Raw genomic sequence first — 14,642 nt, 5'->3', positions numbered from 1 at the left:
GCTCCCGCTACCCCGGCGCTGATCCAGCCGGATGAGGCCTGTGGTCCTACTCAGGCCGGTTTCTGCTTCCCTAACTAATGCAGTCTCAGCACATCAGTTTTCTTAAAAAATGAGAATAATAATATTTTATTTAAAGGCTACATAGGATATTTTAGGTTTGAGGCAGGGCAAAAATTTAGAATGTGATAACAGTTATTATGAATTATTCAAGATACATTTTCATATTTTATTGTTGTTCATCTAATCCTAGTGTTGACCAAAAATGAAGCATCCCCTTTATTTCATTTAAATGGTTGAGAAGAACTGTTCATGCCAGAGCAGCTGGGATGGCAGATCAATGTGCTCACACATCAATATGTCTGGTACCAAATGAGCCTTAATAAGCCATTCTTTTTTCATATGCTTTTTAAGATTTAATGTATTAGTGTATGTGATAAATCCATAAGTAAGCCTAGACTTAATGATTCTTTTCCTACTTCTCCCCTTTTTAATTTTATGTTGTAAATGTTTATTTAAATTATTAGTAAGAGAGGTAAGGATTAGTGCCTCTGCAAGAAAAAGTAAGGGAGAAGAAAATAAGTGCTGGGTACCAATTTATCTTAATCCTGGGACCTGTTCTTCAATGCCACCATAAACAAAAAGTGACTTTCTGTGCAGTTGAGAAAGCAGAGAAGGCTCATAGCTTCATGTTATACAGCCATTGAGTATTGAAACACATTATAACCATATGATGCCTACTGTTATCTGTAGTTACCATAATGTACATTAGATTCAGAATACCTATTCATCTTGCATAAATGAACTTGAATATTTGACCAGAATCCTCTCATTCTCCATTGATTATAGAGTCTCGGTACATCCCTACGTCTACCTAGTGTTAAAGGTATGGTATTTCGTTCTATTTGTCTTACTTCCTCCAAAGAAATAATTATATGGCTGGAAACACTGGAAGTTTAAAAACTTATTTAAGACTTTGGTGATCTATTCAATAATGTCCTTTTAAAGAGATTCACAGAAAATATTATATTTTTAATAAATTGTATTTTTAAAAGTAATTATCAGATATTCTGCCTAAACCATTTAACCTGTCATGTTTTACACACTCTTGTAGCAGCCATCACTCACAGTGGAGTCCACATGAGTTAGTGAGTATTGGTGTAAAGAGTTAACTACTACAGTTGCCTTCTTGAGTTATGATGCTACTTAAACAGTGTACTTTGAAGCACATTGTAAATATTATATAAGGGTTGGAGAGATGGCTCAGCAGTAAAGAGCACTGCTGGTCTTCTAGAGATACTGAGTTCAATTCCCAATATATTAGACAAATGGCTCACAACAATTTGTAATGGGATCTGATGCCCTCTCTGGTCTGATGTCCTTTTTTTGTCATGCAGAAATACATGGAAATAAAGTCTCATGCTCATAAAATAAATAAATCTTAAAAAACATCATATAAATATAACCATACATTCTTATAAATTTTATAAGGTTTTTAAATAATATCAGCATATAACAGGCTGTATTCTAGTCCCAAATATGTGATTAGCCAGTTTAGCTAAACAAGACTTCAAAAATAATACCTAAGAGAGATGACGATTTGTTTCTGGATAAATACCAATTGTCATCAACTAAGTATTGGAAAAAACTTGCTACTATAGACTGGCTTGATAAAACTTTGTCAATCAGTGACAAAAGAATTATTGCTATGGGGCCAGGATGAGGTTATGGAGAGAAAGACAGATGGGAAATGTGTAGTTAGGTATGAGTTTTAGAGGAAGAATGCCTAAGCAATAATCCTGTTATCATTTCCTTTTATGTAATGATTATAATCTGTTTTTGAAGAATATATTTTTGGTGATTGTTTTTAGAGAATATGTAACTTGTGGCTGTGAGGTAATGTCTTTCTTACATGGAGAACTTTATTTTAGATGGTATAATAAAGCTAAGAGGAAAAAAAAAACACAAGCCAGTATTGGTGCCAGAGGATGAATTGAAGAACCTCTTCCTCATATCTTTGTGTATAATTTTATGTTTTTGACTTCCCTTACACTCTGGACTCTGGGTAAGCTGTCATAAGAACTCAGTTGTATTAATTATTTCTTACTGGTATTTTCAATCTCTATCACTTCCACGATCCAGATGGCTCTACACCTATTGACATACAGGCTCAGTGGACTCAGTGGTCAAAACAACAAGTAAGACAGAATAGTGGGTAGGAGGAGGTAGGTCAGGAATTAAGGAGGAGGAAGTGTGAGATAGGGATGGTTTTGAAATTTCACTCTTTAAAAAATACAAATAAAATCACTAAAATTAAAAGATATGTATTTAATTTTAATGACAAGAATATCAAGAAAACTACAGTGGGGAAAGGGAACTTGTAGAGCCTACCTCCAGCAGAAAGACAGGGCATCAAATGAGGAATAAGGTTGCTATCCCACAGTCAAAACTCTGACCTTAATTGTCTGAAAGAATTGCAAGGATGGAAATGGAGACCTGAGGAAAAGAACGTCAAGCAACAGGCCCAAAGTGGGATCCAGCTCAAGGTGAGGTCCCAAGGCCTGACACTATTACTGAGGCTATGGAGTGCTCACAAAAAGGGACCTATCATTACCCAATAAGCAGCTTAAAGAGTCAGATGCAGATATTTGTACCCAACCAATGGACAGAAGCTGCTGACCCCTGTGGTTGAATTAGGGAAAAGCTGGAAGAAGCCAAGTTGGAGGGCGACCCTGTAGGAGGACCAGCAGTCTCAATTAATCTGAACCCCCGAGATCTCTCAGACAGATCTCTCAGACGCTGGATCACCAACCAGTCAGCATACACCAGTTGATATGAGGCCCCCAACACATGTACAGTAGAAGACTTCTGGCTCTGGGTTCAGTCAGAGAAGATGCACCAAACTCTCAAGAGACTGGAGGCCCCAGGGAGTTTAGAGGTCCGGTGGGGTGGAGGTAGGGATAAGGTGGGAATATCCTCATGAGTACAGGGGGCAGGGAGGAGGTATGGGATGTGGGACAGTCAGAGGGTGTAGCGGGAGGGGAATAAAATCGGGAGTGAAAAAATAAAAAGAATATGAAGAAAAACATTCCCATACACAGCTGGGTGAAAAAACAAGCAAAAACCAACCAACCAAACAAGCAATCTGTCAGTATACTAAAGAGTCTAATACTGTTCCATATGTAATTCTATTATATTTACAATATATATATTTACTAAGTATTAAATATATTCCAAGAACATTTCTTTTTACCAGGGCTGATATATAAAACAAAGAAGTTCTGCTAGTCTTACAGAACACTTTTGTACAGGGACACAAGATAATTCTCAATTTTCAGGTTTCCAATACATATCTTGGTTGCTCCTTTATGCCAGTGGGAACATGCCCACTCATTTGCAAAGTGTATCACTGAAGCTGCTATCAGTTCTCATTTACCAATAGTTTCAGCCACATTGCCTGACTTATATTAAACATTGATACATGATGCAATATGACTAAAAGAGTTAGAAAGAAAAACTATTTGGAGACTTCTACAATAATCAGGTAATAAATGCTGTATTTTTACCTAGTGTGCTGTCCTTAGAAAACCAAGAACACTGTACATGTATTTTGAAGAGTTGGCTGGTTAATTAATGGTGTGAAGAATGTGAAAGGAAAATGGAGAGGAGGTTGACCACAGAGTGTGTGGCAAGAGAAAAATTGGAAAATATCATTTACTGTAAAAGCAAAGACTATGAAGAGGCAGGATAAAGACAAATAACAAGTCTGCTATTGTAAATATTTACTGTTTAAAACTCTAAGAGGAAATCAAGTAAGAAGCTGATTAGGCAATGAAGATATAGACATCTAATTTAAACAAATAGAAAGTGAGGGAGTTAGCAAAACTGTGCTAGAATTATTATAAATAATAAAGCTATGAGAAATCTAGTATCTAATAGAAATTCCACTGAGTAAATTATAATTCAACTGCATATAATAAATACTTATTATATAGCTAATGAAATATTATCAATGATTTGAATTTCTGACTATCTTCCTCTAGTAGAAAAAATACTTCGTTATTCTTTCTGTTTTGTTAATTTTATGACGTTTATAGAAATGCACATTATTTTATAATAAAAAAATAAATTAAAAATCAGAAATTCAAATGTGACATAAAGCAAGCTGATAGGTAATCAGAAAATGGTTTTAGGGGTGAGCACTACAAATAATAATTGGGAACAATGGAAAAGTAATATTTTAAAAATTATCTTTATTCAGTTATAATTTAACTCATTTTCTATCTTACTGACATCCTCTCAAAACAAAAAGTTAATTATATAACCCCCCACCCCGAATTTATAAAATTTGTTAAGTCTGCAGTAAAGTGAGACTATATATTAGGAATGTTACATTGAGAAACTACAATTTTCTTTTGTTTGTTAAGGTGTTCATTAACAGTGAATAATTTCAATAACAATAATGATGAAAATGATTAATAATGGTATTAGTATCATTATGGCATATACGGATCAAGGTGATGGCAGAAGCCACCCATGGATGACAATACTCTCACTGATAACTCAACTATCAAAGTATATACATGGGTGCAATTAGGAATTAGACAATTTCTATGTCTATTATCTTCTCAGCATTATATGATAATTAGAGCAAACTCCTAGAGGAATAGATTATGGCCAGGTGCCCTAAGTAATAGCATGTTACCTGTTTCAAAACACAAAGACAAGGGCTGAAAGCAAGCTACTCATTGCATTACTGATAGTAATTGACTTGCAGTACAAGGAACAACTATGAACCAGTGGTTGATGTCTTTTATATTGATCCCTACAGAATTCCTCATTGTCTGTCCTTAGTCTATCTTTTTAACTACATCATTCAGCCTGAAAGGGTGATGATGAACTCACTGTGCCACAAAGGACCACAGCATTGGATTAATAATTTGAATTTTACATCAATAACATAACTACAAATGTATAATAACAATTTTTCATAAAACAGTAGGAACAATGTTGTTTGTTGTGGGCAGAGAAAATGATGAATATCTATGAAGGATCTCTATGTGTCTGTAAAATATTCCTTATAAATTTCATTTTTTGCTGACATTGAATTAATGTCACTGACAGCAAACAAAAACTTAACATGCTTCCAATATGTTTTTTGGATGTTTCCATTTAATTAAGATTTTCCAACTTCCCCATTAATATTCTCTGTTTCTAACTGTCTCACTCTATGAATCACATCTCTGGGCTTGTGTAAGTCAATCTTTAATGGATATATGAAGTCCTCATCAATAGAGAACTCCCATTGCAGCTTTTACTTAATACTCTATTCTCTTTCTGTAGCAAGGGTTAACCCATTCCGTCTTTTGCATTATAATACTTCACTCCAAAGAGGCTTACAGCAGCAGGCTCCCTGTTGGAGAAATCAAGCAAGAAACACAGAACAGAACGGGTAACTTGGAAGCATCTGCTTATGAATCCTTAATTTGATGACATTTTATAATGAGACTTTATAAAATTTATGAGGAACCTACTCATGCTTTGCAGAATTTTAACAGAGCAATCCTGCTTGGTGTTAGTTTTCCGCTCCTATCAAAAACCAAGAAAGAGAAGTAAAACCTCACAAATTATCTAAAGCACAGTTGCATTTAGCTGAAGAGGTCAAGTGGAGAGACTTTTTATACCATGCTTGGCTCCACTGACTTCAACTTTATATATTTTCAGTTAAGGTAGCATTAGATGTTCCTTGCAGTTATAAAAATAAACATTCTCAATAAAGCTATCAGATTATATGGTTTCTCGCAATAAAATGTTGCAATGTGTGCTACAACCCAAGTAAACTGAAGAAGCACACAGACGTTATGCTTGGCTTGAGCAGCTGTATCATATGGCTGACTATATTTCAGTAAGTAGTTGGGAGATGTTTAATAAGAAGTTTTATTTGTGAGAAAGTTCATCTTCAAAACCTTATTTTTTAATAGTATTAATAACAGCTAGTCCAATCAAGTGTTTACTTCTTTTCCAGCCCATCACACATAAGAACACAATTTACTGTCAAATAAAACGAGGTAGGAAGTGCTACACTGCTCCTTTAATAAAGGAGAAACCTTTTCACCCAATAGAGAGAGAAAAAAAAATCCCTTTGTGGAAAGTGTAGTTTGTCATAGTTTTATATACTCTCCTGTCCACACTTCTTTTCTTGCAAATGTTCATTGCACTGGCTCATTGATTTGGCTTTTGCTGCTCTACCAATACTAGAATCTCATTGAAACCCTTCTGGGATATGGTGTTGTTACCCTGTGTCATGGAGATCCTGTAGTTTTGGATGTGTACGACTGGCTCCTTTATGCATTCTAGCATCTATGGGATTGCTGTTTAGATGGGGCAATTCAAAGCCCTGAAACAGGACCTTAAGGGTATCTGAGCTGGTCAGCCCACTGGCTTTCCCACTCTTTGCCCGTCTAGCTGGTTCACCAGCTACCCCCATAACCTGGTCCAGCTTTTCCAGCTGCTCAGGCAAGGTTCATGGCCTGCTTTCCAGAGTGTGGCAGACAGTTAGGGATATGGCCAGTTTTCCCACTCTCATGATCCAGGGCCAGCCCTTCTGCCTTCCATGGAGGGGCAATGGATGAGAGAGGGGTGGAGGGCATCCTTCCCTTGTCCACAACATTACACAGCAGATGAGCAGGACTGACTCTTCATTTAGGACTGACTCACCTGCAACCCCCACATCAAGGGCCATATCTACTGTACTTCTGAGGACAGAGCCAGCTCTTCTGCTCTCATGATCTCGTGGGGGCCAACTCTTCCACTTGTCTTGGGTGATGAGGGCAAAGGGGGAGGGGAGAGCATCCCTCCCCAACTCTCTGTCGCTAATGCCACTGCACAGCAGACAAGAGTAAAGACTGGTTTTCCCATACTCATGCCCCCAGGTCTGGATTACCCACAACCCCCACTTCCAGGGCCAGTTCTGCTGTGTTACTCAAGTGAGGTTCAAGCCTGTTCTGCTGAGTGCTATTGCTGCTGAGGTGCACAGCACTCATGACCCCAGGGCCAGGTGGTGACCCCTTTGCCACAGGTGGTAAGGGGCAAGGATGGAGGAGGGTATCTCTCTTTCATCCATGCCACTACATGGGAGACATGTGGTAGGGCCAGCTCTCCCATGTATGTATCCTCAGGGCTTGCTCACTAACAACTCATGTGAGGGTCCTCTCTCTGGAGTACTGTAGCTGTTGAGGGGTAGGATCAATTCTCTTGCTCTCACATTCCCAGTGCCAGCTCTCCCAGGATGCCCAGGTGCGTGGTGGGGTCAATTGTACACAGCTCTCAGGTATCAACATGTTCCTGGGTAACAGCCCAGACCAGGGGTGTCCACCTGGCTTTTCATGGTAACAGACCCTGTACTACAGAGACAGAGACTCAGACATGGCCTGCATTGGCAGCATAGGTCAGGACTCCCCATCGTCCCAGGTGGCACACCAGCTACCCATACCAGGCTGTTATTCACTACCCTGGAGAACTCTCCAGTTATTCTTCTTTTTCATTATGCTCATTTTGCATCCTTTTATTTTTGTTTCTATTTAGTGTTAAAGGTTCATTTGTCTACCCTCAAGCGACTGATCAGGTTGGTGAACTAATGTAGTTCACACTCCTGTGTATGAGCAAAGAAGTGGTGGCATGTAGGAAGAATGATAACCTGTAATGTCTTCATGATTTATAGGTGATGTTTGATTGAGTATAGATTGTTTAAATTCTTCCTGATCCTTCATTCTCCAAAGAGTATATATCAGATTAGAGAAACAGAATGAACATTGAGTCAACGCTCAACAATATCATTTCTAAATCTGGCTCTACTGTTTATAAGCAGAGGACCAGAGGAAGCCAACAAATTATTTTAGGCATGGGCTCCTCTTCCATTTTGTGGCTGCAGATTAGATTATGATCCTTCCAATTCTGACAGTTTGGAACTCAGAGTCACAAACCACACAAGCACCACTGTTTTTCAAATTTTTCTTTTTTTTTTTTTTTGAGACAAAGTCTCACATTGTGGTCCAGGCTGGCCTCAAACTCATGGCAAGCCTCTTGCTTCAGTCTCCCAGGTACTTGGATTACAACAGTGAGCTATCTTATGCAGCTGACAACTAGATTTCTTCATCACACTGAATATACTCTATAGGATCTCAGTGGCTTTCTAGCAAGGCATTTTCATGCAAGACTGCTTTATTTACCTTTCCTTGCTATGAATTGGTGGATAAAAACCAATTTCTGAATCTAATAAGAAAGAGATAGACTAAGTCATGGTTGCATTATGCTAGTCAAAATTGCTTAAAAATGTTTACTATCTACCCAAAGCAGAGGGAGTATAGATCAGAGCACTAGAGCAATGCTCCTTACGTCAGACTGAGGAGTATATGAGGCACCTGTAATCAGATGTTTCCAGCTTGATGGGACTTGAGAGGTAGTTAAAGGATTCTCCTTTTATAGAAATGCTTCTCTGCTTGCTAAACTCTCACCACTAGAGACTGAATCCTTGATTTGTTACTTTAAATGAATGTAGCAAGTCCTCAAATATAGTTTACAGCTCAAAGGTGGTATCAAATACATGTAATCTTCTAAAAATAAACATAATATTCTTTATTTATTATTATATTAAAAACCTAATAGTGCTTGAGGAAATAAAAAGATCATTTACCCCAAATCTAGAGGCAAGGAATTCAAGACTTACAGAGACTAAGTGACTTGAACAATTGTGTAGGTGTTGAATGGCGGGGCCAAGACTACAAGCCACAAAATCATCTCTGAGTGGAAAGGTGTAGATGTGAGGAGGAGAATTTTAAGGGCAGGTTGATTAAAATTCTTACTCTGATTCTTGTTGTATGACAATAAGGCATTTTCTTAATTTCTTTTAGTTTTTGTTGTTTTTGTTGTTATTTGTAACATCAAGATTATCACACAGAAATCATATAGCCCAGATACATATGTGTATATAAATGTAGTTTTAGTTTATATTCCTCTTTAAATCTTTACAAGCTATCTACATACTGCAACTGTCTGATTTTCAAATTATGACTAATACTTATATATTTTTAAGTTCAGACTCATGGTCACGTCCTATTTAAAATTTCATTTGATGTTATGGCTGTTGCTGTGGCATCTATACAAACCACAGAGTTACTTATAAATGTTTCCTGACGGCCTCCTGTGGCATCAGGGGTCTGATAATGCTCGATATAATACAGCAGTGATTGAATTCTGCTGGATTCAGGACTTCAGTTCAGGACTGGAGCGATGGCTTGCCAGTTAAGAGCACTTGCTTCTGAGTTTAGGTTTTAGCATCCACATCATGTGGATTTATTACCTTCTGTAACTCTAGTTCAAGGGGATTCTACAACTTCTGCTTACCTCAGCAGACATCTACACACAAGTGGTAAGCATGCATAGACATGTAAAAAATTAAATGAATCTTAAAAATTTTTATCCAAAAGATCTTTGGCATTTAAAAAGGATAAGAACTGACACAAAACTCCCAAATTTTTCTTTTCTAGGCAAGGGCATAATAACTGCTATTAATTATGATAATTATTTAATAAAAGAAGGAAACTTTAACACCGGAGTATATAACCTCAAGGTTATGAAACAACTAATAGTGTTGCCTTTTTGGAAAATTCTCCAGGAACAGGGGGAATAGGCACTGCTTTACATAATTTTTAAATTCAATTTAAAAGTTTTAGATTTCTAGTGCCCATGGTCTAGTAGGAAATATTGAATATAATGAATGAAATACTGAATCTGTGTTTCAGCAAGTATTTTTAGTCCATAGAAAGCTTACAGCAGGGGGAATATGAGGCAGGGCACAGCAATGCTGACCCAGTGACAAGAGGAAGTGTGCATAGGTATGAGCTGATAGAATTTTCTTTACATTTTTTGCTGGTACCAGCCATTCAGAAGATTTTTGTGTAATTATTAGCAAGAATATCTTGCATGGGAACATAAAAGGAGTTGAAGAAAGAAGTAAGACGAGGCTTACATACTGTGGGACAACTATACTCCACAGAGATTATCTATCTGCAAGAACATTTTGTATGACTCTAAAGTTGGTTAGAAATTATAGTAAGTATAAGGCACTCTATATAGATAATATCTACCATGAATTTATTACAGGTTGCACACGAATCTAGGTTGCTTGTTTTATTTTCTCATTTAATCATACAACCCCCTGAGATAGACTCAATTCCTCTTCCCTTGCAGAGATGAAGAAACTGAAGTGTGAAGTTGTTAAGGGATTAACCATGGCCACAGATAGCCAGAGCTAGAGATAGGGCTCACCTGACTGGTCAACTTTATAGCTCAGCAGAACTCACAGATCCTTTTCTGCTAAGCGTTTCTCTGATGAGAAGAATTTATTTAATTTGATTTTCATTTTTATATTAAAGAGAAAACCTAAATGCTTCTTTCTACTTAGGTTTGTAAAACTGCCTCTCTTTTTTTCCTACTTAAAAGCTATGCAACCATAAACTCTCTGAGTGAAGCTTAATTTCTCCATCTCTAAGTAGTGATAGAAGTCATCCTCTCTGTATTTAATAGGATTAATTGAGTAGGGTATGTTAAACAGCTAGCAAGTGGCCAGGATTATAAAGAGGCTTTAACAAATGTTAATTTATTATGGGTCCTAGTAAGATAAAATGACATTTCAAATTAAAACCAGATTTGATATTAGGGGCAGGCTGAGAGCAAACAGATCTTTGCTTTGGAGCATAACGGTGTCTATATTTACAAATACTTCATGGAACCCCGAGGATTATCTTTGCCATAGTCCTCATTTTAATTAAGAGCACAGAGCTCAGACATTTTAGCATAAGAAGGAGTCTGCACAAATGTACATTTTCAGCTTCCAAACTCTTGGTTCCCAGGCTAAAGATATAACAAGCTACATTAGCAACCTGGTATTGTGAAATAAATAGGAAATGCTTGATCATTTAAAAATACCTATCAAAGAACAGAAGAGACAAAGAAGCACGTGGCAGCATGAAGATGCCTCTACTTCATCAAAACTGACAAATAACTTCAAATAAACAGACAAGATATAAAACCCAAGTAATTCATCTCTATTTGTTGTGAATATAAATATATAACAGATTTTACACACATACAAATATGTATATATATATATATATATACACACACACACACACACACACACACACACACACACATATTCTCCTATGCACATGCACACACACACGTGCACACACTTAATCTCTGTCTTTACTCTCTCCTTTTAGACAGGGCTTCTTTGTGTACTCCTAGCTGTCCTGAAACTCACTCTGTAGATCACGTTGGCTTCTAAATCAGAGATTCTCCTGCCTCTGCCTCTTAAGTGCAGGGATTAAAGTCATGAGTCATCTCTGCTTGGCTCCCTAATCACATTATTGGTTAAAAAAATGTCAAGGCCAGCCCCATTGTATCTAAGCATACATTTCTATATGTTTAAAATTTTTGTTATAGGCTGTTATACTGGTCATCTTAAAGTAAGTCACTCTAGAAAGAGAATTTGAGGGAAGTCTTATTTTCAATTCTTTGAGTATTTTGTACAGTGTGTTTTGACCATAGTTGCTGCTTCTCTAATCCCCTAATCCCCCCTAGATCCACTCTTTGTCTTCTTTTAAAAATACATTATTTTCCTTTTTAAAACCACCCATCAAGGCTAATTTATGCTTTGCATATATTCTTGGATGTGTGGCCTTCCACTGGAAAGCAGTCAACCCACCAAGGACTACACTGTTTGGAAGAACTCACTCTTTTGGAGGAGATTTTTGGTTCATAACCATAGCTTTGCTCCTTCGCCAAGTGTATTATGCATATACTGGTTTTAGAACAAAATGTTTAAAAATACAAAGAAAATACCCATACATTTCTTATTCACCTACAAATAAACTAATTCATTTATTTATTGGTCACGACTTGTTGGATTCTTATTGATGGTGATTTGAATAAATGAAGTTTTTCTCTGTGACCTGACAGACTTGACAGTTTAGGGTACTGTGCCCATGTCCTGTCACCTGTGGTGTTAGTAATGTGGCATGTTCTCTGAGATTCTTGATGTGTTCCCTTTTGGAATTAGCATGGTATATTAATTTGAAACTCTTTGGAACCAAATTCACCTCTCTTCTTTTTCCCTATAGCTCTAGCACTAGAGGGAGGGCCCCTCACAAATTCCATTAAGTATGTGTTACTATTGACAGGCAGACCAAGGAAAGTAGAGTCAGAGGAAGAGCGCTTCAGTTCTGACCTCCCACAACCATATGGATAACATTGGCAAGCTACTCCTTTCTTTCTGAGCCTGGCTGGGATCATCTGTCACCAAGCAATGCAAGCTCCTCTACAGAATTTTGGCAAAACTCTAATGGGACAAAATGTGAGAAAATCGTAGCCAATCACTTTGTGATAGACGCATTGTTGATACTGTTTCTCCACAAGGAATTTGTGAGTATATAGCAGGAAATCCCATTACATGTACATTTACAAGTATTGGAAGATTTTTACTTAAAGTAAAGCTACAATAAGCTTGAAGATTTAGTTTATCTGCTAAGCAACAGCTGATATAGTCTACAAATGTGGCTCTTCTCCTAGAAAGCATCATCAACCCAATTAAGCCAGAAGCATATCTGACCTGGTGTAGTCATCTTCAACCAGCATGTGCTTTGGAATTGGTGAGTACCTTCCTGGAGAGATGGGCGGCAGGGAAGTTTTGTATTCTAATGTGCCATTGTTACCAGACAGTAGATGATTTTCCATCGGTGGAGAATAAGCTAAGGGATTGGGGAAAGAAAAAGAAATGGAATCAAACCTTTTATGCAGATGATTTGATGTGTTACAGTTCAGAGGATGAGCTTAAAAAACAAAGGCTTTGCTTCATGCCAACATTTTTTCTTGTTCTTCAATAAGGGTAAGATGCTGTCCATTCACATTTCCCACATATGAGTGCTTGATGACTTTACACTTGAAAAGATGTAATAACAGTTATATTTGTAAACCAAATTAGCATAATTAGGTGACAAGAAGAAGAAGAGAGAGATTCAACCACCATACATTTTCAGAACGATGATTAATTTTCTATTGAAACAAAAATGTTAGCTTCTAATTGCAGGACTCACATTCACTTTACATAATTAATATCAAATTATCAAAAAGCAAGAGGCTCCCAAGGAGTAAATTTTCCTATAAATAGTTCTCCATAAATATGCTGTACTTCAATCAGAGGAAGTCTGCAATCTCAAGCATCTTTTCTTCTGTTTTTCCCTAATGTACCTTCTCACTGATCCTTGCTCTGGATCCTCAGACAAACCCTGTGGTTTTGGCATCTGAATCACTGCTTAACTGAATGGAGTATATACAATTTCATATCTCTTACCCATCTCAAATGTAAAATTGAGAAGGCATGAAATTTCTCCATTCTTTCAAAGATAGATTGGAAACCTTCCTTCTCTGAATCTCTGAAGGACATTTATTTTTATTTACCTGACAGCCTCTTATTTCTGCTAAATTGTGTTGCTATTAACACATTTCAGTTAGCTCACCCTTCAGCCATGCTACAGAAGGTGAGGCTTGTATTTCTTCTGCATCTCACATCTTACTTTACAATGCATGGTGCACATGTTAAATTACTTTAATTGATTAGAAAGTTTTATGTCCTGCCTTTAAAAAAAGTCTCTTCCACTGCATTTATTTGGCCTTACAAAGTGGCTTGTAGATCCTCAAATCTGACTCCTCTAAATTTATCAGGTTCAAAAGTCTCTGAAAGTCAAAACTCATTCTATCTTAGCTAAGGTAAGGCTTATCTCAGCTTAGGGCCTCCTTTGGGAAAGGAAAAAAAAAAGGCCATTTGGAGGGTAAGACATTTGAGACCATTATTTCAAAAAGTAATAGCTTAGGTAATGGACCTTTAGTTAAGGTTATTCAGTTTTAAGTTTTCCTCAAGAGAAGTATCTAAATCTAAGAAAGATTTAAAGACTTGCTTAAGGTGATGGTATTAATTAATAATGGGCCCTGGAGGCATCCCGGGTGTACCCACCCACAACTGAACTCTCAAAGTTTCAAATCCAGCAAGCTAACTTATGTCAACAAAAATATCTATTAGACTTACATAAAAAAGTAAATTCTTTCTAAATTTAGTTCCAGAAGACAGAAGAGGGCATGAGGCTTAATTAGTGAATTTGGTGCAGTCCCCAGAATCGTGATTCACGTTGTTGCCCTAGGAGTTCTGTGTCACCCACTGCTACAGACACAATGACTGATTATTTTCTTTATTCTATAGAGTATAACAAACTCAGCTAAAGATACAAGTTATGATGATGACTGAAAATGGAGATTTATCATGCCAGGGGCCAATGTTCTCCTGTAGAGAAGGTTACAACTGTGGCTTGTTTTGCCAGCATCTGTATTTTACTCTGCTATATAGATATAATCTAGGACAAGGGATAGAATGGCATTCGACAATTCATATTCCATATCATCTGGAGCATTGTTCTAATACTATCATAGTCACTGTGTTTAAAAAACATATCACTGGGCTCCAGGGCTCCGCCGAACTTAGTCTGCACAGGTGAGAGTGAGGACCACAGAGGCAGACAGCTTCTGGGACAGGC

The 14,642-nt window shown here is 37.2% G+C and overlaps 1 protein-coding gene across 6 annotated transcripts in view; it reads right to left on the bottom strand.

The window, feature by feature from the left end:
* Dlg2 (discs large MAGUK scaffold protein 2) overlaps window positions 1-14,642 on the bottom strand; it is a 1,891,758-nt gene that overhangs the window by 438,285 nt on the left and 1,438,831 nt on the right. For all 6 annotated transcript variants that reach the window (XM_029479404.1, XM_021169155.2, XM_021169152.2 and 3 more), the window contains one exon: window positions 12,668-12,806. In XM_029479404.1, the coding sequence (XP_029335264.1) occupies window positions 12,668-12,806 (139 nt within the window). The remainder of the gene's footprint in view (window positions 1-12,667; window positions 12,807-14,642) is intronic.

Source organism: Mus caroli, chromosome 7 (genome assembly GCF_900094665.2).
Source record: "Mus caroli chromosome 7, CAROLI_EIJ_v1.1, whole genome shotgun sequence".
Lineage (NCBI taxonomy): Eukaryota > Metazoa > Chordata > Mammalia > Rodentia > Muridae > Mus > Mus caroli.
Note: the sequence above shows the minus strand (reverse complement) of the source record. Positions and strands in the feature narration are given on the sequence as shown.